This window comes from Rhinoderma darwinii, chromosome 1 (assembly GCF_050947455.1).
Source record: "Rhinoderma darwinii isolate aRhiDar2 chromosome 1, aRhiDar2.hap1, whole genome shotgun sequence".
NCBI lineage: Eukaryota > Metazoa > Chordata > Amphibia > Anura > Rhinodermatidae > Rhinoderma > Rhinoderma darwinii.
Genome location: NC_134687.1, coordinates 166,092,579 through 166,118,843, shown reverse-complemented (window position 1 = coordinate 166,118,843; position 26,265 = coordinate 166,092,579). Strand labels below are relative to the sequence as shown.

Here is a 26,265-nt window from a genome sequence, read left to right as displayed (position 1 = left end):
TACAAAAACATAGGAGCTGGGGTGCACACAAATGGCAGCAAGTGTTCTGGACTGATGAGTCAAAATTTTAAATATTTGGCTGCAGCAGAAGGCAGTTTGTTCGCCAAAGGGCTGGAGAGCGGTATAATAATAAGTATCTGCAGGCAACAGTGATGAATGGTGGAGGTTCCTTGCAAGTTTGGGACTGCACTTCAGCAAATGGAGTTGGGGATTTGGTCAGGATTAATGGTGTCCTCAATGCTGAGAAATACAGGCAGATACTTATCCATCATGCAATACCGTCAGGGAGGCGTTTGATTGGCTCCAAGTTTATTCTGCAGCAGGACAACAACCCCAAACATACAGCCAATGTCTTTAAGAACTATCTTCAGCGTAAAGAAGAACAAGGAGCCCTGGAAGTGATGATATGGCCCCCACAGAGCCCTGATCTCAACATCATCGAGTCTGTCTGGGATTACATGAAGAGACAAAAGGATTTGCAGATACCTATACCCACAACAGATCTGTGGTTGTTTCTCCAAGATGTTTGGAACAACCTCCCTGCCGAGTTTCATCAAAAACTGTGTGCAAGTGCATCTAGAAGAATTGATGCTGTTTTGAAGCCAAAGGATGATTTTATTTAGATTTCTCTTCTGTTCATTCACTTTGTATTTTGTTAATTGATAAAAAAACAAAACTTTTAACACTTCTATTTTTGAAAGCATTCTTACTTTGAAGCATTTCTCCACAATTTCCTAAAACCTTGCACAGTACTGTATATAAAAATATAAAAGTTTGGTAACAGTGTCAGGAAAAATCGAAATATTTTGGTGTATGTCAGATCATGTGGCTGCTCTTCTGTGTGCAGAAGAAAACCTATTAGATGTCTTAATTTCATATTATTATCAGATGATACCTTTTTGACCACAATATGGCCATGCTCATCTGTGTACTGCTCTTCTGTTACTGTTTCGGGGAGGATATCTGCCATATTGTCCGCCTAAATAAAAAGAAAGAGCTGACATTTACCAACTTCATACTTTGCTCAGTATCTACATTAGTAGGTGTCGTAAACAAAATAAATATCTATAAGTAACTAACAATAAAAGAAATCTGCAAAAGAAAAGTGTTAGGTTCATGCATGGGACCTTTAACAAAAGTGCAGTAGTCGACCCTGTATTGCAGAAAGCTCTATGCTTAGGATTACGTTGGTCTTCTATCTGAACTTTTGAAGGTAAGGTGAGGAAGCTAATAATCTATTTTCTCTAATGGCATTGGTGGGAGGTGCTGATTTGCCAAATACCTGGGCATGCATTAGTTTGGAATCATGCAGGCAGCCATGTTAATCAGTACATATTTGTGTTGCATGGCCATCAAAGACTCCTTGTATTTGTAGCCAGGACTGTGAAGCCACTGACCTAATGACGTGCGGAAGTTAAACACTCTGTACCTGAATAATCACACGGCGACGAACGACCCTGGTAGTTATCATCTCGTCCTCATCTGAGTTGGTCTCTAGCTCACCTAGCTCCTCTGCTAGCTCCTGGTGGAGGCATGGAAGCAGTACTCTTTTTACTAACCTATATCTTTTGCTTCCTTAAATCCTATGTCAAATTGTATTTTACCAACTAATAACAAATGGTGATGTAGAAAAAAAAGTGTCTGCCAAGGAACTAATAAGGTAAACAATCAAACTATTGTAATTGCACAAATACATTAGGATTTTAATAATACTATAGTAAAATCGGTATTTTTAATTTCAGAAAGGGGAATGTATGATCAGGATAAAATATAAGAAAAAGTAAAAAAATTACCGGAGCTAGCGCAAAATAATTGCCATAAACTTGTTTTCATAATGCAAAACATGAAATTCAAGTAGGAGCTTATACAGTTCTTTAAAAGGATTGTCCAGGATCACTTTTTGCCTTTTGCCATAAGTGCCCATTTTACTAGGAATTAATTAAGCTTACAATTTATCCTGGTTAAATATTATGCCACTTTGTTTTTACTGCTTACAAACCTTCTGGGTGGCCGTATATAAATACCCATGAGGCCATGGCTCAGCCAATACATGGCCCTCCCTCGGCCCATACATGGCTCCCTCCTCTTACCCATACATTGTATGAAGCATCTGGATATACAATATACAGGAAGGAGGGCGTAGCTATGTACTGGTTGAGCTGTGGCTGTATTGTTCATTGCAGCTACGGACAGACAGGGAGAGTGTGAGAAGAAATAAAAACGGAATAATTAAAAAAAAATTTTTACATTTATTTTATTAAGATGGTCAAAGAGAAAAACCTTACTTAATAAAAGACTTATTAAAAGTTAAATCACCTCATCACTGATTAAACTTTTAATTTTACTGAGAAGTGTATTGTCTCCCGCTTCTCTGCCTTCATCTGCTCCGTTGGTAAGAGGACTTTGTGAGACTGTTCATTATAGTGTATTATATTATGATATATTGATTGATATTGTTTAGTATCCTTTCGGATCCCTCCTATTATACTGTAGGTATATAATTGAGCAGAATATAATAAGTGGTTCTGTAGGGTAAGTCTAGAACGTATAACAGTTCGATTATGATTTGCTGGGATAAAATGAACCCGTAAGCCCACCTAGGAAGACTGCAAAGTACAGAACTGTTGGTTATGGTGAAAGAGAAACATACAGTTGCAAGGAAAAGTAAGTGAACCCATTGAAATTACCAGGATATCTGCATTCAATACTAATAAAAGGTAAAAAAAATAACACACAAATAGTTGTACTGTTCGTGTATTTTGTAGAGAACATTAGGTAAATATCCACAGTGCAGGGAGAAAAAGTAAGTGAACCTCTAAGTAAATGACTTCTCCAAGAGCTAATTGGCAAAAGGTGATGAGATTAAAAGTGTGGGTTTCGGCAGTGGGTGTCGGCTGTAATGTTTAGCAGCGGCATCTAAGTGTACCCCATCGCCCCTTCCTGAGCAATCGCAGGGTGCCGATGGTTGCTATGGCAACCAGGAAGTCTATCAATGGCCTCCTGGTTGGCCATGTACGGAAAGCCTATTAGGCAAAAATGACAGTTAGGCCTGATTCACACGAACGCTGCGCGTCTTGGACGTGAAAAACTACAGTTTTTCACGTCCGAGGTGCATCGGTGCTCAGTGCTGCGGGATGCGATGTCACGCATCCCCCATAGTTGAGAGTCTATGCAGGGATGCGTGAAAAGATAGGACATGTCCTATTTTCCCATGGACCCTTCACACGGTCCGTTGAACGGCTGTGTGAACGGCCACATTGAATAACATAGGTCCGTGGGACGGCCACTGTTTCAACGGCCGTCCCACGGACATTAAACACGTTCGTGTGAATCAGGCCTTACAATACACTGCACTACATAAGTCATGCAGTGTATTGTACAGGCGATCAGAAGATCAGGCTTTCAAGTCCCCAAGTGAGTAAATAAAAAACAAATGTTTTAGAGAAATAAATAAATTAAAGTTTTAAGTAATAAACAAATGTTTTAGAGAAATAAATAAATTAAAGTTTTAAGTAATAGAAACAAGAATCGCCCTGTTTCCCTGATCAAGTCCTTTATCATTGGAAAAAATATTTAAAAATGAAAAAGCTATACATAATAGGTATTGCCGCGTTCGTAATGGCCAGAACTATAAAAATATCATGTTATTTTTTCCCACACAGCAAACACCGTAAAAAATAAAATAAAAAGACAGAATTAATTTTTGGGGTTACCTTGTTTGAATAAAATATGGAATAAAAAGAGATAAAAGAGTCGCAAGTACCAATAATACCTACAGTTTGTCACACACAAAAAAAGCTCTCCCTTAGCTCTATGAACTGAAAAATAGAAAAGTTATGGCTCTCAGAATACTAGGACACTAAAAAAAATTTCGAAAAAAAAAATCATATTTTAATGTGGAAAAGTAGTAAACCGTAAAAAAAAAAAAATATATAAATTTAGTATCACCGTAATCGTATCAACTCGCAGAATAAATTTAACTTATTGCTTAAACAGCACAGTTAACACTGTAATAAAAATAAAATTAAAAAGTGTCGGAATTGCTGTTTTTTTGTCTCCTCGCCTACAAAAAATTGAATAAAAAGTGATCGAATAATCGCATGTAGCACAAAATCGTACCAATAAAAATTACAGCTCGTTCCGCAAACAAAAACCAAGCTCGCACACAGCTCCGTCGATGGAAAAATAAAACATTATGACTCTCGAGACGCAATGATGCTAAATAATTGCCCAGACTAATTTATAGGACCAGTACTTTTTTACAAAAAATTCCATGTCAACATTTGCTAGACTCCACAGGTGGATCCCGCAGATGCAGCAGACATTTTAGGGCCTTGTGCTGCTTATGAGGCTAGTGAAGTAGTCAAAGATTAGGCAATACTGGAGCGCAGATATTTTGTACAATACACCGGATTTACCACATAGCCATGTTCCATGGTACATAAAGCTGGCGGTGCACATCGTACAGATGGCATTGCATAAGGCTTACTTGCTATCCCGATGTGCAGGCCAGAAGGGGAACATTCCTTCAGTTTTAAGAGGTAATTATCAAGCAGATAAAGAAGTATAGTCTTAGAATTGTTGCATTCACACAACTAAAGTAGATAATATCGCTTGGACAAGAATGCTTAAAAAATATTTTATTTTTATTCAATCTTTAAAAATGGGCTAATCAAGCCAATAATTCCTATAGATACCAGGCTAGCCAGGTAGGTAGGACTAGATAAGGATGCCAGTACATTTAGGTTAAATTATTATGGAACTACTCCAGATATCTAGTTGAAACATATAACATCTGTCCCTACCTGGACTAGATACCAAAGTGTGCATTCACACTGAGTAAAGATCTGATACCTAGTAAAGTGTGCATGAACACTCTGTAGCGGAAACGCAACACCTACGACACTGTGCATTCACACTGAAATGAGACACAGCACATACATTTCTTATGCATTAGCACCCATAGATAGCAGTGCTGCACCTAGAGCAGTAGTGTGCATTCACACTTACAAGGGACTGTACATTTGGACAAAAGTGTGCATTCACACTAGATATGATATACTAACTATGCATTCACACTAGTTAGCAAGACCTACGACACAGTGTGCATTATCGCTGAAATGAGCACCAGCACATACAGGTAGTGTGCATTCACACTCCTCGATAGCAGCGTAACAGTAGTAGTGTGCATTCACACCTGATGAATATTGTACACCCGAAAATAAGAGTGTGCATTCACACTAAACAAAATTGAACGCCTCACGCGTTTCCACGTCCTTAATTTGTATAGAACGTTTCTTCATAGGCATGTAGTGAAACAGGGCAGATTAGCACATAAGTTTCTCGTGCAATATTGTCTGTCCGCCCTGTGTCCGCTAGAGCTTTTCTTCTAACAGCACGGTTCTGGTATCTGACCGCAGCGATGCAACAGAACGCCGGCTATTTAAGCTTTTAGCCCTTTCCTTTAAAAGGCTAGACAATTGCCTCAAACCCACAATCAGAGCGCGCCACATCATCCGACGCCCCACCCATTCAGGAACTCATCCAGATCACTCCTCCCCGAGCACATTGAACGACGTCACGTAACTATGGGAATCACCAAGCGGCTATAATTCTAAATAATAACGTATTAAATGTAGGAAAAGCAAATTGAACTAATATCGATGAGAGGTCATAAAGAGATAAGTGGTTATAATAAATAAAATAAAAAGTTATATATGAACCAATAAGCTATGCAGATAATACAGATCAAAGATCGCCACCGATCCATTTATATCAAATTACTTTCGCCAAATATCAACCTTCTAGAACACGAGTAATTATCAAGGCCCCAATATTTGGGAACTGGAGATGGCCCATGCATGTCCACTCCAAAACGTCATCATCTTCACTGGAAGCGAGCCTGCCTTATTATAGCAGGGCAACACTTTCTCAGCGAGTTCCCCAAACTGCAAACAAGGGAAGGACCCAAAAAAAGTGCAGCATGTGTTCCAAAAAGGGTATAAGAAAGGACACCATTTATCAGTGTGACACCTGCCCCAAAAAACATGGCCTGTGCATAAAAGATTGTCCGAAAGCATCCACCAACCTGGATTATAAATTTTATTATTCATATACCCCATTAGTACATCATCTTATACCCTGATGTACTCCGCCCAGATTACATATGCCCCCACATAAGCTGAAACACCAGTAAACCCCCCAAAAAACTACTACCAAGCAAAATGGCGCAGGAAAAACCAAATGGCGGTCCTTCCAAGCCTGGCAGTGTGCCCAAATAGCAGTTTATGACCACATATGGGGTATTACTGTACTCCAGAGGACCTGCTTAACAATTTCTGGGATGTGTGTCTCCAGTCGTACAAGCTGGGCACAACATATTGGGCACTGAAATGGCATATCTGTGGAAAAATGGCAATTTTCAATTTGCAACATCTATTGTGTATTATTAATTCCTTCAAAACATCTGCGGGATCAAAATGCTAACTATACCTTCAGATGTATTCCTTGATGGATGTAGTTTCCAAAATTAGGTCACTTTTTGGGGGTGTCCACTGTACTGGTACTTCAGCTCAATGCAATATGGTGTCTGAAAACTAATCTTGAAATATCTCCACTCCATAAACCAAATTTTGCTCCCTCCCTTTAGAGCCTTGTTGTGTGTCCAAATAGCCGTTTACGACCACATATCAGGTGTTGCCTTACTCGGGACAAATTGCGTTACAAATTTTGGGGTGCCTAGTCTCCTGTATTCGTTTTAAAGATGAAAAATTTTGGGCTAAAACTACATATTATAAAAAATGGAGATTTAAATTTTCACAGCCCAATTCTAATATAATCTATAAAACACCTGTGGGGTCAAAATGCTCACTACACCCATCATTTACTTCCTTGAGGGGTATAGTCTCGAAAATGGGGTTACATCTGGGGAATTTCTATTGTACTGATGCCTCAGGAAGCTCTGCAAATGCGACCTGGCTCCCAAAAGCCAATTCAGCAAAATATGCGCTCATAAGGCAGAATGTTGCTCCTTCCCTTCTGAGCCCTACCGTGTGCCCAAACAGCAGTTTACGATCACATATGATGTACTGCTGTACCCAGGAAAAAAATGCTTTACAAACGTTGGGGGAGCTTTTTCTCCTATAGTCCTTGTGAAAATGGAAACACTTAAGCTAGAACTACATTTTTTTAAATTTGATTATTTTCACAGCTCAATTCTAATAAATTAAACAAAAAAAATTGTGGGGTAAAAATGCTCACTATACCCCTAGATGAATTCCTCAAGATGTAGTTTCCCAAATGGAGTAACTTCTCAGAGGTTTCCACTGTACTGGTACCTAAGGGGCTCTGTAAATGCAACATGTCACCCAGGAATCAATCCAGTAAAATCTGTGCTCCAAAAGCCAAATGGTGCTCCTTCCCTTCTGAGCCCTGCGGTGTGGCCAGACAGCAATTTATTATCACATATGGGGTATTACTATACTCAAGAGAAATTGCGTAACAAATAATGGGGTCCTTTTTCTCTTAAAGTCCTTGTAAATGTGAAAAATTTTAGATGAATTCCTTGAGGGGTGTTGCTTCCTAAATGGAGTCTCTTTTTAGAATTCAACTGTACTGGTACCTCAGGGGCTTTTCAAATGCGACATGGCATCAGAAATCCATTCCAGGAAAATATGAGCTCCAAAAGGTAAAAGGTGCTCCTTCCCTTCTGAGTCCTGCAGTGTGTCCAAACAGCAGTTTATGACCACATCTGTGGTATTGCCATGCTCAGGAGAAATTGCCTAACAATTGTTGGGCTGCTTTTTCTCCCAAATTTCGGGCGGAAATTAGAAATTTTGAGCTAAAACTACATCGTTTTTCACGTCCCAATTCTAATGAATTTGATGAAACACCTGTGCGGTGAAAATGCTCACAACACCCCTAGATACTTTACTTGAGGGGTGCAGTTTCCAAAATGGGCTCTTTTTTGGGGTGTATCTACTGTTTTGGTAATTTAAGGCCTTTTCAAACATGACATGGTGCCTGAAAAACATCCTAATAGAAAGGAGGCCGGAAAATCCACTAGGTGCACCTTCATTTATGAGGCCTGTGTTTCAGGAGTCCTACACACGAGCGTGTTCAGTCCGTGATATACGGTCCGTATGTCGGCCGCATTTCCCAGACCGAACACACACTGCAGGGAGCTGGGCTCCTAGCATCATAATTATCTATGACGCTAGGTGTCACTGCCTCGCTGCAGGACATCTGTCCCGTACTGAAAACATGATTACAGTACGGAACAGTTATCCCGCAGCGAGGCAGTGACACCTAGCGTCATAGATAACTATGATGCTAGGAGCCAGGCTCCCTGCAGTGTGTTTGGTCCGGGAAATGCAGCCGACATATGTTCCGTATATCACGGACTAAACACGCTCGTGTGAATTCAGCTTTAGTCACGTAGCACACTAGGGCCACATATGGAATGTTTCTGAAAACTGCAAAATCTGGGTAATAAATATTGAGTTGTGCTTTTCTGTTTGCACCTGCTCTTTTACTGAAATAAATAGATTAATATGAATATCTTCAATAAAAATTTAATTTGTAAATTTCACCTCCAATTTCCTTTCATTCCTGTTAAACAACTTAAGGGTTAACAAACTTTCTAAATGCTTTTTTGAATACGTTCAGGGGTGCAGTTTTTAAAATGGGGGGAATAATGAGCGTTTTTTTTTATCATATAGGCCCCTTAAAGCCACTTCAAAACTGAAGTGGTACCTAAAAAAATATGTTTAGCAAATTATGTTAAATATTTAAAAAACTGCCAGTAAATTTGGAAGCCTTAGAACGTCGTAACAAAAATGTAATGAAAAAAAATAATGCCAACATAAAGAATACATATGGTAAAACTTATTTATTTGCTCATTTGTGTGGTACCATTATACATTTTAGAAGTAGAGGATTTAAAAAATAAGAAAATGCAAATTTTTCAAAATTTTCGTTGCATTTTTTCCCCCCTTCAAAAAAAGTGTAAGCATATCGAGCAAAATTTACCACTAAAATAAAGTACAACATGTTACGAAAAACAATCTCGGAATCACTTGGATAAGTAAAAGCATTCCTGAGATATCACGACATAAAGTGACACGTCATATTTTAAAAATAAGGCTCTGTCAGGAAGTCCAAAAGTGGCTGCGGCGGCAAGGGGTTAAATAAAGGCTGGTTACTGATAATTCTGTTCTTCTCAAGAAAGATTGGTTAGTGCGAACCATGCCTCCAGGCAAACAACTGTCAGAAGACCGAAGGGTGTACATCAATCTATGGTTAGACAAATTGTCTACAAATGGAGAACATTCATGACTATTGCTACTCTCCCTAGGAGTGGGCGTCCTGTTAAGATCATTCCTAGTACACAACGGCCAATCCTGAAATGTGAGAAAGAACCCAAGGGTAACAGCAAAAGACCTACTGAAGACTCTACAAAATGTAAAACCTCTGTTTATGTGTCCACTATTAGAAAAACACTAAATAAGAAGAGTGTTCATGGAAGGACACCTCTAACCAAGCCGTTGCTGCTCTAAAATAAACATTGTGTCCCGTCTCAAGTTTGCCAAAGACCACCTGGATGTTCCACAATGCTTTTAGGAAAATGTTCTATGGACGGATGAGACAAAAGTAAATTTTTTTTTTAGCACAAATGCAAAATGCTATGTTTGGGGGAAAGAAGAACACTGAACACGAAAGCCTCATGCAAACTGTGAAGCATGGTAGAAGGAGAATTATGGTTTGGGGCTGCTTTAGGACCTGGATGCCTTGCAATCATTTAGGGAACAATTAATTCATAGATGGATCAAAATATTTTACAGGAGACTGTAAGGGCAGCAGTCCATTACCTCAAGCTGAAGAGACGTTGGGTCAGGAAACAAGACAATGTCCGAAAGCAGGGATGGTGTTAAGGGGGAGCAAACTGGGCAATTGCCCAGGTCCCCCATCCTCTTAGGGCCCCCTGCCCATTATAGCAGCCATAGAGGCTTCTACGGGGGCCCACAGAATGAGGGGGCCCATGCTACCCGGCCCATTTATGGGCCGGGCGGCAGGGGCACCCTCATGCACGGTGGCGTCACTAGCACGGGAGGGAGCCCCAGCGCTAACGACAGTCACATTCACTTGTATCTGCATCCTCACTGTATCAGCGCTCGGTCCGTCGTGAGAACGGGGCAAGGTAAGCATAATTTTTTTCTTTTTTGGGGCTGTGTGGCACTATATACAATCGCAGGGGGGAGTTGTGTATCACTATATACAAGGGAGAGCTGTGCGGCACTATATACAAATGGGAGGGGGGAGTTGTGTGGCACTATATACAAAGGGTGGCTGTGTGTCACTATATACAAGTGGGGGCTGTGTGGCACTATATATAAGGGGAGGGGGAGCTGTGTGGCACTATATACAAGGGGGTGGCTGTGTGGCACTATATACAAGGGAGGGGGGCTTGTGTGGCACTATATACAAGGGAGGGGGAGCTGTGTGGCACTATATATAAGGGGGGGCTGTGTGGCACTATATATAAGGGGGGGTCTGTGTGCCAATATATACAAGGGGGTGGCGATTGTGCCACTATATACAAGGGAGGGGGGCTGTGTGGCACTGTATACAAGGAAGGGGGGGTCTGTGTGGCACTATATATATAAGAGAGGGTTGCTGTGTGGCACTTTATACAAGGGAGGGGTAGATATGTGGCACTATATACCAGGGAGAGGGGGGCTGTGTGGCACTATATAAAAGGGAGGGGGGCTGTGTGGCACTATATACAAAGGGGGAGCCATGTGACACTATATACAAGGGGTGCTGTGTGGCACTATATACAAGGGGGGCTGTGTGCCACTATATACAAGGGAGAGGGTTTGTGTGGCATTATATACAAGGGAGGGGGGCTGTGTGGCACTATATACAGGGGAGAGGGGGCTATGTGGCAATATATACAAGGGAGAGGGGGCTGTGTAAAACTATATACAAGGGAGGTGGGCTGTGTGGCACTATATACAAGGGTGGGGAGCTGTGTGGTACTATATCTAGGGACAGTGGGCTGTGTGGCACTATACAAGGGAGGAGTGGCAGTGTGGCACTATTACAAGGTAGAGGGGGGCTGTGTGGCACTATATACAAGAGAGGGGCTGTGTGGCACTATATAAAAAGGAGGGGCGGTGTGGCACTATATAGAAGGGAGGGGGGCTGTGTGGCTTTATATACAAAGGGGAGACCATGTGGCACTATATACAAGGGAGGGGGCTGTGTGGCACCATAAACAAGGGGGGCTGTGTGGCACTATATACAAGGGGGGCTGTGTGGCAATATGTACAAGGGAGGGGGCTGTGGGGCACTATATACAAGGGGAGGGGGGCTGGGTGGCACTTTATACAAGAAAGAGGGCTGTGTCGCTCTATATACAAGGGAGAGGGGGCTGTGTGACACTATATACAAGGAAGGGGGCTGTGTGGCACTATACAAGAGAGAGGGGGGCTGTGTGGCACTATATACAAGGGAGGGGGGCTGTGTGGCACTATATACAAGGGAGAGGGGGGCTGTGTGGCACTATATACAAGGGAGAGGGGAGGTGTGTGGCACTATACAAGGGAGAGGGGGATGTGTGGTACTATATACAAGGGAGGGGGCTTGTGGCACTATATACAAGGGAGAGGGGGGCTGTGTGGCACTATATACAAGGGGGTTGTGTGGCACTATATATAAGGGGGGCTAAATGGCATTATATACAAGAGGGGGTTGTATACAAGGGGAAGGGATGTGTGGCGCTATCTACAGGGGGCTGTGTGTGGCGCTATCTACAGGTGGCTGTGTGTTGCGCTATCTACAGGGGTCTGTGTGTGGCGCTATCTACAGGGGTCTGTGTGCGGTGCTATCTAAAGGGCATGCTGTAGTGCTATATACAGGGGGCATTATTACTGTGGGGGAACGGTTACTGATGGGGCACTTTTATTGTGTCGAGCACTGAGGGATCATTATTACCATCTGGGGCACTGCAGATTACAAGTTTGTTTAGAGGATGGGGTATAGGTGGAAAAGTGAGAAACCAACATGTCTGTGGGTCAAATTCTGCAGAGACGAGTAGTCACAGTGGTTTGGGCCAGATGGAGGGAAAAAAGGGAAAGTGAACGACTCTAATCAGAGAAAATATCACCTGTGAATCATTGGATATAAATGTGCTGCAATAACTTATATCGTCTGCAGACCTCCTGTGTATATCTGGCATCTACCACTATATGGTCACTATATGGTGGTAATATTGGTCTTTGTATAGTGGTTTTTATTCAGTAACTGTATGGGGGTATTATTCAGTCACTATGTGGTTATGGTGTGACGGTATTATTCAGTAACTGTATTACTGTGTTATTATTAGTAATATTGGTCTTATAAAAGTGAGTTGTGTTCAGTAACAGTATGCAGGTAATATTTCATCTGGTATAGTGGTATGATTTAATAACTGTATATGTATATAATTATTTTTTTGTGTGTGAGGGGGGACATATGCTTTGGGGCTTGCAACACTCCTGGACGCGCTAGAAATCAACAATGCAGTTCTCTGCACACCGCCTTCTGAATTGACTGCATTATTGATACAATAATTCAGCATTTGGGGCCCTACTTTTAACTTTGCCCAGGGCCACACTGTCTAAAACTGGCCCTGTCCGAAAGCACACAAGAAAATCAACTAAAGATGATTTATGTTTTGGAATGGCCAAGTCAGAGTCCTGACCTTAACCCTATCGAGATGCTGTGGCATGACCTAAGGGGAAGTCAAGGCATCCCACAAATATTGATTAGCTGAAGTCCATTTGTAGAGAAACGGTCCAAAATTCCTCCTCAACGTTGTGAAAATCTGATTTGCAGCTACAGGAAACATTTGGTGGAGGAGATTGTAGATAAAAGGGGATCTGCAGGTAATTAAATTTAGGGGTTCACTTTTTCTTCTTGCACTGTTGATATTTACTCAATATGCTCAATAAAAGACATGAACAAGTCAACTGCTTGTGGATTATTAGTTAAGTTAGATTGTGTTGATCTATGATTGTGACTTAGGCCTCATGCACACGTCCGTGCATTACGTCCCGCATACTATCCGCAATTGTGGATAGAAAGCATAGGAGACATTCTATCCTATGGGCCAATGAACACGACCATTGTTTCCAAGGTCCGTCTATTGTCCGCGAGCCTAAAAGTCAATGTACATCTTTTTGCGGACAGCCCGCGGATTACATTACTCGGGATGTCCGTGCCATAATCATGGACCGTGCACACAGCTACGGTCGTGTGCATGAAGCCTTAGATAACAATAAGACCAATAAGACCACATTGTATTAGTAATCAATGCAGAAAACCATGTAATTCTAAAGGGTTCACTTACTTTTTCTTTCAACTGTACTTAGAACCTGGCCGTTTAAGTATATGGATACATGTTTTAACCATATCTAGCCCAGTTTGGATATGGGTTCTATTTCAGAGTGCAAATAGTGGCTATTCTGATGTCCCCTCATGAGAACAACCACAATGAATGCATCACTGGTGTTTGGATCGTTTACTAGAAAATTTTGAAAGTAATATCTAAGCTAGGCCTGAGGGTAGAAGTTGAAACATTGATCAATTAAATTACATTTTCCTGCAATAAAATAAATCCAAGAGCATAATCAGAATATATCCTAAAGACACAAATGCATAATGGGCTATACATCATGTTCATGATTTGGATATATTAAAAGCAATACCTATGTAAGTCTGGGTGATGTGAATGTGGCAGCTGCATGTAGCATTTGCATTCTAAATTATTTAAGTTTAGAAATAGGGGCAATATTTCTGCTAAAATATGACAAAGAGCAATAATACCAATTTTCAGATGACTATAAATCCTCACGCACACAGCTATATTATGGTTCCATAATATGGCACATGGCATCTATTCTCCGAAACTCTACCTCTATGTGCCTCTGAAAAAATTGTGGCATGTGAGCTAGAATATGGAGGTATTTTCTCCTAAAAGCATTGCATCTAGGAGTGCCTATGCCTCCTTAATACAGGACAATAGGGACTCTGCGTGCCACCATGCATGAGGCCTAAAACATTATTTATACTTTTGGTAAAATTACACTTTTTTTGTTAAAGTTGCGCTATTTATGAGATAATTTTTTTTTAAATTTATGCTACTATAAAGGTTTTTGTTTTATGGGAAACAGAGTCTAAAGCTGACAATTGATATAAAGATCATTCCATGTTCTGATTTTTCCTGCGATTGGAATTCCCGTTGGGAAATGAACATGATGGAATAGATATTTCTCAAAGTATGAATAATTTTTTCCATTTAAAATTGTCATTTTCCCACACATACTTTTTTTGGCCATAGTAAACACGTTAGAAACAAAAATGTTGACACTAATAGGGTACATATTCCTGTTTTTAGTACCATAAACATAAAATTGTTAAATTAATTTTGATAAGCTTTCCATCTATGGCCGTCTTACGACATTAAAACATAATAATTTATAAAAGGTACAACAGGAGACCTGTTATATAGGCCTTTATTGTATTTAGCTGGCAAATAGATCCTAGCATAGTTTTACCTTTTCAAATGAGTCAAAAGATTTGTATTCAGAAACTCTATCCGGCTTGTCTGCTTGCTCATCCGATGATTCCACTATGCAGAGGTCATTTTTGCTTGTTCCGTGCTCTTCCTGCTCGGACAGATCATCTGGTTCTTGCACAATAGGAGAAACACTATGCTGGTCGGACAAAGGAGTCTTCAAAGAGGGTCTACCTACATCTCTAGGGGATTGTAGAATTTCCTTGCAATTCAGAGTGTCTTCAGCTTCAGTTGTCTTCTCTAGATCAGGGGATGTAACACTGAGGGAAATAAGACAACATGTATTGATTTCTAAAATAGATTACAATATTCTGCTCTTTCTAGGGCCTGTTCACATCAGCGTTGGCTTTCCGTTGAGGGGTTCTGTCAAAAAAACGGAAACCTGCCAAAACGGTGACAAACGGAAACCATTAGCAATGTTTCCGTCACCATTGATATCAATAGAGATGCAAACGGAAGCAAAGGTTTCTGTTTCCTTTCCGTTGAGGGGTTCTCCCGACGGAAATCTCAGACGGAACCCCTCAACGGAAAGCCAACGCTGATATGAACAGGCCCTAAGGGCTTAGTCCTACCAACCTGCGCAGCGAATGTTTGATGACATAACGTTTTGAACAGTGTTGTGGACAGCTTTGTATTATATACAGAGGTGAATGAACAAATCTAATAACACAAACACTAATATAAGCAGCCGAAAGACGCCTCTGATCTGTGTATGTTCTGCTTTCTACCATCAACTAGTCAGAATATAATAATTAAACACCTATATATAGCAAAGTGCAACCTATGCGTAGCAAAATGAATACTGTATTCTGAAAATAATAAACTGATGTCTGCAATGAACCTATTGCAGATAAACTGTAGATATTGTTAGTTTGTCATATTGTTACTTACACATTCCACTGACATGGTAATGCTTCTATTTGGCCACAGAGGTGAGGCTCAGACAGGAAGCTCTAATTTTAGATTTAAAAAAAAGACCCATGCACACTTGATCATGAACAATCATTAGTTTAGGGGTGTCCATATGATCAGATGTTCAGAGCCATCGTCAATCTCCATCCAAATGAAGATAAGAGCAGAAGAACCCCCATATAGCAGGATATTCTACTGGTTCTTATAAAGGACTCTATTTAGAAAATTACCAGATCACAAGAATGTACATATGAAATATGCAGCCCATGCAGCTGCTATGGGACCTATGTGAGAGAGTGGCCCTGATCAGGTAAGTTTCATTCTGCAGGACTCCTCTCTCTAAAGATACTGCAACATAAGAAAGGAGTGGAATATTGACCTAAAGGTCATATAGATTGAGTTGTGATTCCTGTACCTGTTCTGTATTTTTGGGGGTGATTGGGGTGATTTTGTTATTTGTTTAGGGTCACGCTGAATAATGTGTGCACATACTAGACCTTTACTTCTTGGATGTTTAAACTTCATTCTGCTAGGCATGTTGGAAAATAATGCCTTTTTGACAAACTGTAAAAAAACAAATCCTGCAGATGTATAGAAGGAGCTACTACACTATTCATACGTATCCGTTACACAAAATGAATTTAATTTGCTATAGAACATTGGTTTATGGTCCTTCCCGCTACAGAACCAGACAAAATATACAAGATACTTTATATTCTGGCATATCTGGCATTTCAGGAAAACAAAAACATAACTTCTGTATGCATTCTTACTAACATCATCAAAAATTTTATCAACCCAAGAAAACCTACACATAATCTTGTTCAGAAGACAATGCCCTTGATAATTCCTGTGATTCCCTTGAGAAGTCAGACTCTACTTTCTCCTTCTGTAGCTGACGGATTATTTCTGCAACAGACTTGTCATCTTCAGCCCTGGCTGAGCTTTCATGGAAGGATGAATAACTGATGGAAACGTCCTCCTCAGACACAAGGGGAGGATGTTCACCTCTCTCGCTGCTTCGTGATCCTGTCTGATCAATAATGATCTTCTTCTGCGGGCTAGAAAACTCATCCTGAAGAGCTGAAAAGCCTAAGGATATAAATGTAACATTAACTACAAGTAATTGCTTCTCCTGAAAGTATAACCGACATAACTGTGCAAAGAAAATCACCTAGAACTATATAATAATATCTATACCTTTTAGCCCAGAAAAATACTGGTAGATGAATTGGCTTTCTATTAAATTGGCATTAGTAGGTACGCATATGCGTTAGTCTGAGATAACGTGAATAGATTGTCCCACCAGGGATAGGGATTAATGTGAGTGATTACATCTAAAAATAAGTACAATACAAAAATAACTAGAAAAAAAGAATAAACCGCTTTTTTCCTTATGCTTGAACAGTAATATTTACTATTATCAGCTTCTGTACATGAGGCAGTGGCAACTATTTTAGTTCAATGCTGCAACATTAAACAGAGTAGTCACAATTAGATACATTAAGGTACTATGGAGACTGCAGCCTCTTCGGAGTGGCATCTTCGGTGCAATGGTGGGACAAATAGCAGGACACAGCAGTCAGGATGCACTGTGCTTGGGGGCTGTACAGAGATCCAGTGGTTTTCTCTTGGGTTCATACACAATCTGATAGGAAAATTCTGAGTATGCCTCTGTATGAAATCGGAAGAATATGGGGTACAATAGGGACCAACTAGGCTGCTATGGACACAGTAGTATGGCTCTATAGAACTCAGAGCTTGTACAGGTCTGTAAAATGGTAGCGTGTATGATAGTGGGCATGGTAGTGTATATTTCCACCCCACTTTCTATACTGGACTGTTTGTTAGAGTGTTACCTACATTACATTATGTTTGTATGATATAAAAGCGCCCTCTAGTCAGTCAGTTCACCATTTGCTGCAACAACATTTGCAGGTCTGTCAGAGCTTATTACCTTCACTATGATCCAGTGTAATTGTCTGCTCTATATCAGCATATGTGCGATTGGCATGGCGTAGCATGGGCTCTTTCATGTACGATTCCATAAGATGGGCAATATCCATTCGGTTGATCTTGGTGAGGCACTGGTTTAGACTAGAATCTGGGTTTAAAAAAAAAAATTAACAAAGTAAATGATTGAATTTATGAATAAATATATTTGTATTAGGCTGTCCACAATATGATGGTCAATTGGCTTATTTTGTGAGCTTACTAGTCTTTCTAAGTGAATTAGAATATCATCAAAAAGTTTATTTATTTCAGTAATTCAATTCAAAAGTGAAACACATATATTATATAGATTCATTACACATAGAGTGAACTATTTCCAGCATTTTTTTCTTTTAATGTTGATGATTATGGCTAACAGTTAGGGTATGTTCACACGTTGGCTGTGTTCACACATTGAAAAACGGCCACGTAAAAAAACGGCCGCGAAAAAGAAGTGCAGGACACTTCTTGGGACGTTTTTGGAGCTGTTTTTCATAGACTCTATAGAAAACAGTTCCAAAAACGGCCGTAAAAAACGCCACGAAAAACGCAGCGAAAATCGCGAGTGGCTTAAAAAAAGTCTGAAAATCAGGAGCTGTTTTCCCTTGAAAACAGCTCCGTATCTTCAGACGTTTTTAGTCTAGTGTGTGAACATACCCTTAATGAAAACCCAAAATTTATAGTCTCAGAAAATGTGAATATTATATAAGCCCAATTTCAGAAATTATTTTTAATACCGAAATGTAGGCCTACTGAAAAGTATGTACAGTCTATGCACTTAATACTTGGTCGGGGCTCCTTTTGCATGAATTACTGCATCAATGCGGCGTGACATGGAGGCGATCAGCCTGTGGCACTGCTAAGGTGTTATGGAAGCCCAGGTTGCTTTGATAGCGGCCTTCAGCTCGTCTGCATTGTTGGGTCTGGTGTGTCTCATCTTCCTCTTGACAATACCCTATAGATTATCTATGGGGTTTAGGTCAGGCGAGTTTGCTGGCCAATCAAGAACAGTGATACTGTGGTTATTAAACCAGGTATTGGTACTTTTGGCAGTGTGGGCAGGTGCCAAGACCTGGTGGAAAATAAAATCAGAATCTCCATAAAGCTCGTCAGTAGAGAGAAGCATGGCGTGCTCTAAAATTTCCTGGTAGACGGCTGCGTTGACTCTGGACTTGATATAACACAGTAGACCAACAATGTTGCTCATTGGTCCAGAGTCCTGTTTTCAGATGAAAGTAAATTTTGCATTTCATTTGGAATTCAAGGTCCCAGAGTCATGGGGGAAGAGTGGAGGGGTGCTCAATCCAAGTTGCTTGCGGTCCAGTGTGACGTTTCCGCATTCAGTGATGGTTTGGGGGCCACGTCATCTGCTGGTGTTGGACCACTTTGTTATATCAAGTCCAGAGTCAACGCAGCCGTCTAGCAGGACATTTTAGAGCACTTCATGCTTCCCTCTGCTGGCAAGCTTTATGGAGATGCTGATTTCATTTTTCATTTTCACTTGGCACCTGCCCACACTGCCAAAAGTACCAATACCAGGTTTAATAACCACAGTATCATAGTATCGCCTGACCTAAACCCCATAGAGAATGTATGGGGTATTGTTAAGAGGAAGATGAGGGACACCAGACCCAACAATACAGACGAGCTGAAGGCCGCTATCAAAGCAACCTGGGCTTCCATAACACCTCAGCTGTGCCACAGGCTGATCGCCTCAATGCCACGCCGCATTGATGCAGTAATTCATGTTTCACTTTTTGAATTGAATTACTGAAATAAATTAACTTTTTCATGATATTCTAATCCATTGAGAAGGATTAGTATAATAATATAGAGAGTCAAATTCATCCATAGCATACATTACAAGACAGACTGTCAGATCGTAACCAGTAATATAGTAGTTAACATATTTCATGTTACTGCTTCTACAACAGATTCAAGCCCCTAAAATTGGTTGGCTATTCTGTTTTCTCCATTCCATCCACAAACCATTTAGCTGAAGAGTTTAGAAATTACATTTCTCATAACCAAGCATATTATGATATAGCTATGGGACAGTTTTTCACTAAACACCAAATTAATAAAGCAATCCTACATTTTGGACCCTTTAAAGTTCTAGAGCTTTAAGTCCTAAACTGTAAATGTTTTTTATCAATATTAAGTTGAGAGTTTTTTAGGTCGTCATTTTCAAGATCTCAGGGAAATACATAAGACTAAGAGGAGAATAGTTCTGGTTCAGATGGACTTATACTAGTAGTACCACAACTGGAATCACAGGTTCATTACATAACACCTTACAGGTACTGCAGCTTAGGCCCCTTTCCGAAATGTACAGTCATCCGGCAAAGTTTTCCGGATGACTGTACATAAACTGGACTGATATAATTGTTCATGGCATCCGTTCCATCAGTTGTAGCACCGACCTCAAACCGGATCAACGAACGTTTGCTGCAGTGTTTTTTGACACAACTGGTCCGGCACCGTACCCAATGCCTTTCTATGGAGTGGCGGAGGGGATGCCGTGGTGCACCGCATCTAGCATTCTGATCCGTAATGGCAGATTTTCCCTACTCCTCTACCTGTGATTGGTTGTGCCCTACGTTTATGGGAAGCACAATGTGATTTTGTTTATACAGACCCACTTTGACGGCTGGTGGTCTGTAGTAATTCCCAGCTGGTCCAATTGGAAAGCTCCAATGGAAACCATATACATTTTCCTGGGGGAAAAAATTGTTGGTGCCTGGAGGAGGTTCTGCAGTGCTGCTCATGAAGACCACCGGTACATCTCTGTACAAAGGGTAATAGGGTGACAACCAGCAACCCCCCCACAAAACCGCAAAATTCAATCCCTACATTATGCTTCACGTCTATTAGCAATAAATATCATGATGCATGGTATTATAGTGGCGAATATGTCCCAGTATGGTATTGACATTTCTCACCTAAGCACAGGATAGGTGATAATTATCTGATCCTCATCTAATCACTAAAGAGGACTTGTCTGAAGCCCCCATTTCCAACTTTGATTACGTGCCCTGGTGCTACATATCAATGTCTATCTTGTGAATCAAAACAGCTAAAGGCTGTAATTGTCTGTTTCTGTCAGACCCATAGACAGTGATTAGAGCACCACAGCGCATGCTCGATCTCCTCTTCACTCCAATTGTGCAATGTGGATGAACAGGGGGGGCACGTGAACCCCTAGTTATCTGTGTAGTTGTCAGCAGTATTTTAACCCCTTTTTTGCCAAATTGTACCACGTGGTGATGGCTTTTCCACCACCACGTACAGGTATGTCGGAGTGATGACACAGGGACAGAATCTGTAACCACAACATCAGAAATGTGCTTCGGTTGTACTATACAGCTGCCATCCCACTGTACCATCTTGAAACGAAGATAACTTTGTTCCTGGCCATTTAACCACTAAATAACGAAGTCAGGAGTTTAACAAAGGGAGTAGGCTCCCTTTGTTTCCCCATCAGCACCAAAGCTTGTTTGGTCTAGGTGTAAAACAGTTCAAATAAGTTTGCTACGTCTGTTCGTCTAATTTTATTTCGTATTTTAATGTCAGTGTTGAAAAGAGAAATAGTTTGGTATGAATCTGGCAGGTTAGGACCATTCCTTGGATTTAGCAAAACCACCCAATGCTTTTAGTAGGAGGGAGGGTACCTATTTTCCACGCTTCTTGAAAAAAATTCTAATAACAGTGTGATGAGTATATCCCCCTGGAGCTTCTACCAATCATTAATGAGTCCATTCATATTAGGTGTCTTGGCAATAGGCAGGAACATTATCACCTCTGCAGTTTTCAATGTTGACAGAGGGGCATCCAACAAGGCGTATTGCTCATCTGTCAATTTCCAAAAGGGGGAATACTAGGGAATCTGGATCCAATCGAGTACTGTATAAATCTGCAGAAAATTCCTCAAATACTGCATTCATGGCCATTGGGTTAGTGCATAAAACACTTTGTCTGTTAATAATGTTGGAAATACTGTGAAGTACGTAGACTTTCGGAGTGGGGAATGTATGCAAGCCACTTTCCATTCTTATTGCCCATAGAAAATATGGCATCTCTACAGTTTTTTTTCGTATTATACTTTAACAATACCAAATGTTCCCTCTGAAAGTGTGCCCATTGACGTCTATTGTGAACCATAGGGGTATCCAAGGAGAGACTTTCAGCTTTCTCAATTTCCCTCACCAATTCACCTTCATGCTGTTGCAACGTCCCCTCCGGAGGGAGCCAATTCCTTAAGTAAAAGCTCCTCTAATTGTAACTTTGTATACAATTATCTTGACAATGGGATGAACAGAATTAAATTCCCAAAATTCACTATGGATAGCTTTGAACTTTTCCTAAACTATTGGGACCTGCACCCAACCTGAGTTTAGCCACCATAGTCTAGAGTGACAAATAGGGCCGGACTGAGTGGTAACTGAAATAGCAGAGTGGTCTGATATACCACAGGGGGCTTATCTCTGTAACTGCACAGAAGAGATGATGACAGGCAAGGGCAAGATCTATGTGAAAATGTTGTTGTAAGAAGCTGAGTAGCCTGAGAACCCACGTCCAGAGAGAATTCTCTACTGTTTCTTACTAAACGTTCTCCTTTTTGTTAACATTTCCTACTTAGTATTTATAGGGACACCAAAAATATTTGAGCTTATTTAAAGGGTTTTTCCCAAATTAAACATTTATGGCATATCCACGTGATATGCCATAAATGTCTGATAGTTGCGGGTCCTAGATCCAGGATCTGCACATATCTCCAGAACGAGAGTCACTAGGGCAGAGAGTGAATAGTGATTTACGGATACAGAGCAAGCGGCCTTGGTTGTTTCAGTAACTCCCATAGGAATAAATGGAAAGTGTCATGCACATGCGTGGCCACCTCACGTCGTTCTCCGCCTGGATGCTGCAGTCGGTGGCTCCTCCCCAGATAGGACAGGGATTGGATGGCCCCCGATCTGGAGATAGGTGCAGGTCCCAGAGACAGGACCCACATCTATCAAACATTTTTGCCATATCCCTCGGATATGCTAAGTTGGAAATCCTTTAATAAAGCTAAGAATTTGATTTTTTTTTGCTTATGATGTCTTCACTCCTTTAATTTTTTTATTGATTTATTTTGTACTATGTTTTGTCTTTTACTTCCTAGAAACAATCCTCAGTAGAACTGCAAACCCACCCTCCCCCACTAAGTCTTCACAGCATTAGAGAGATGCTTTACAATTGAGGCAATAGTGTCTGGAAATTCAGACAGGCAGAGATTTCACCAGCCCTCAATAGATAACCCTAACCCCTCACTATGCACATGATTTACCTGTTGCATGTTTTCCGTCTCTTTCAAGCCAATATTTAAGCAATGCATGGCTCTGATCCTGTAAGGAATTTGGATTTTCAACTCGTATTTGGTGAATTTGTTCTTCAGTGAAGTCCAGTTCTCTGGCTAGTTCTGAAAATAACAAAGAATATATACTGTTCGAATCATCCAGTTGTGACAATGTTATGCCATCTAGTGGGCAAAGGAGACTTTTTTTTTAAGTAAGAATAGATAAAAATAAAGATAGTAATTAAGAAAGATTTACTCTGTGATACTGGAGAAATACATTTACAAATCCAAGAACGATGAAAAAATTATACAAATGTTTTTCAACAATATTCATGGCTGCCCTGCCCTCCATACTACATGGGAAACCGTTTGTAATTTTACTAGTGTGTTTAGATATCTTAGAAAAACCTCTAATTTGTTAGATAAATAAACAAGAGGATTCATCCCTTAAAGGGGTATTGAATGGATCAGCACCGTGCATGCTCAGCTTTCACTGCATTAAAATGCCTACTAGTCACCGTCTTGCAGCTGGAGAAACGGGGGACCGGGGTCCCCTGTTCTGGCCATAAGTGTGGTTCCCAGCAGACGAACTCATACCGATCTAGCATTTTTCACCTGTCCAGTGGATATGTGAAAAATGCTGGAGGCTGAAATACCCCATTAAAGGCACAATTTCAGTAGGGTCAGCCGACGATCTAATACGGACCAGGCATGTTGGATTTCAACATGTCCGATATTGTTATTTTTATTATTATACTATTACAGTGTAGCAAATGATCAAGACAAAGGAGAGAGATTGGTGCCGTTTCTGATGTGTTTAGTTTATACTTGGCAGGACAGTGCTGGAAGCTTTCCCTTCGAGTCGCGGAGTGATGCTTTGGAAGTGGCACATCATACTCTCTCGTATATCTATGGATTTTAAATTCCCTGACTTTATCCCCACACCCTGACTTATCTGCTTAATTAAGGGAGGGATCTTAATGTTACTTTCACAACTGAACAAAGGGATCATCTGTATACATTATCTCACAAAATGTCAAAGTCTAGTAGAATATCGGAGCCAGGGTTCAAAATCCTCTGCAGGTGGTATAGGTTTTACTTCCAAGATACATTCTCTCGTGAAATCGGTCTGGAACTGAGACGGGTACACTTTTGCACGTTTTCTGGGACTGTTCAGTCGTGACTGGCTTCTGGTCCAATGTTTACCGCATTACATCCAAATTCACTGATTTTACCTTGCCTAAATTACTTGCCATGTTTCTGTTCCAACTCTGCAACATCTTCCTTTCTACTTACAAATGCTCTGTGGTTTGACATCTGGTCAGCACTGCAAGAGCCTGTATACCAGCACTATATAGGCCGACAACACCTCCCTCAATTCAAATGTGGTTCAATAAGTTACAGGAGGTGATGAGGATGGAGGTTTTTACAGCTTGGCTCCGATGTAATCGAGACAAGTTCCTCAAATCTTGGCATAATCTCTGGGTGTGGCTATGGACGTCATTGCTACTTTCGGGGGTTACTCTGGTTTAGTTATTAATTGGTCCAAGTGTACATTATTGCCTTTGGATATTCTTCATGACGAACCTTCTTATGTTCAATGTGGATTACAGGTGATCTCTGACTTTATATTTGGGGATGGTGGTGACCCGCCAGCTTTCGGAATATGAGAAACTTAATGTATCCCCATTAATAGGCAGGTTCAAGCGCACATTAGATGCCTGGGCTAGACTACCTCTGTCTATGGTGAGCCGTGCGAATCTTATCAAAATTATATGGAAGCCGCAGTTGTTATACCTGCTTCATATTGATCCACTATGGATACCACTTAGTTTTTCATCAAATTAATAGATGCTTGCTGATCTGGCGTGGGGGTTATGCACATATTAAACTGGAAACTCTCCAATGGCCCAAGACGCAGGGTGGTCTGGCAATCCCTAAACCGTGGGTGGATTTCCTAGCAGGTCAAATCCAGCACATACGAGGATGGGAAGGGGTAGATGCATATCCACAGAGAAATTTATTAAAGGGGCTTTTTGGAAGGGATAGTTTATATGAGGTGTTGGACGCGGGTAAATTTAACTTGCCGACAAACCTTTTGCCCACTGTAAATATTATTCATAAGGTGAGATGAAAGGTGAGGAACATAAACTTATACAGGGCGCTACCCAGTATACGGCCATATGGGACACTCCGTGGTTATCTAATTTATGTCAGCTTGATGGACAAGGTAATTGAAAACGTGCTGGTCTTACTCGGGTAGTACAGATTGTGAGTAATGGGATTCTGCATTCCTTTGAACAGCTCCAGCTCTCATGTAATTCGCTCCTCAGATTTCTATAAATATCTCCAGTTGCGGCATGCATTTCAGGCAGACTATGCTGGGGACAGTGGATATCACTGATAATGAAATGATCCATCTCATAGACACTACAGGGACCTCTGCCGGAGTTCCATCTAGACTTTATAAAACACTTATGATTCTGGTGATGCCTAAATATCCTGTGAGGAGCAAAGAAAGGTGGGAACGTTGGAGGATATGCAGTGGAGGGAGATGTTGGAGAGGTTGCCACAGCTGTCTCTGAGTGAAGCTCACAGATTGTTTCATCTATACCTGCTATATAAGGTGTATAAGACACCAACAATTCTTTATGATAATAGGGTTAAACCTGATTCGTTATGCCCTTGGTGTAAACATATCTCTGCAGGCATGCATCACATGTTTTGGTCCTGCCATAATTTGGAGAGCTTTTGGAGAGAGGTAGTGACTATTATAGCTGAGGTTTTCCAAGTAGATGTAGAGCTGAACCCGCTTGTTTGTGTTTTGGGATATTTGGAGGACCTAGCAACCACGGAGCATGGTAAGCTGGCAGAAGCTAAGATGTTATACATGGCACGCAAATTAATAGACCAACACTGGCTAGTTATTGAATGTTTGTAATGTAAAAGAAAACTTTAATAAATATTTACTGAATTTAAAAAAATCTTGGCATTATTGGAGAATCTCTTTTGGGCGATCCCAAGCATTTTTGATTGTCAGAAGTGGTCCATAACACGGTGTTATGACTAAGGACTCATTGGAGTCAGAAACGCATCAATTGGATTAATTCTTTGTGGGTGCTTTGTGTTTTTGTATTAATGTTTTTACTTTGTTAAAAATAAAAAGGACTTTTTAGCAGAAGTGCTGGTTCCACCTACTGAAATAAATTTTTCTACGTTCAAGTTGGTGTCTGGAATGTACCAGGACCGTGCACCGTTGTGAAGTGAGCAGCCTTCAAACCTCTTTTTTTTATTGTTATAATATTTCCATACACGTAAAATCTGTCAGCGCCTGTACGTCAGTGCACAGAGGCTGAGTGGTTCTGTACTAAAGATGCCGTACAGGCTGTGTGCACAGGGCTCT

The 26,265-nt window shown here is 40.8% G+C and overlaps 1 protein-coding gene across 37 annotated transcripts in view; it reads right to left on the bottom strand.

Annotated features, from left to right (window-relative positions):
• ANK2 (ankyrin 2) overlaps positions 1-26,265 on the bottom strand; it is a 626,865-nt gene that overhangs the window by 13,650 nt on the left and 586,950 nt on the right. For 33 of the 37 annotated variants that reach the window (XM_075860538.1, XM_075860544.1, XM_075860543.1 and 30 more), the window contains 6 exons: positions 22,854-22,985; positions 17,490-17,636; positions 16,345-16,624; positions 14,601-14,880; positions 1,430-1,522; positions 896-979 (listed from right to left, as the gene is read on the bottom strand). In XM_075860538.1, coding sequence (XP_075716653.1) covers positions 896-979; positions 1,430-1,522; positions 14,601-14,880; positions 16,345-16,624; positions 17,490-17,636; positions 22,854-22,985 — 1,016 coding nt within the window. The remainder of the gene's footprint in view (positions 1-895; positions 980-1,429; positions 1,523-14,600; positions 14,881-16,344; positions 16,625-17,489; positions 17,637-22,853; positions 22,986-26,265) is intronic. The other 4 variants (XM_075860567.1, XM_075860568.1, XM_075860540.1 and 1 more) reach the window with 1 other exon arrangement.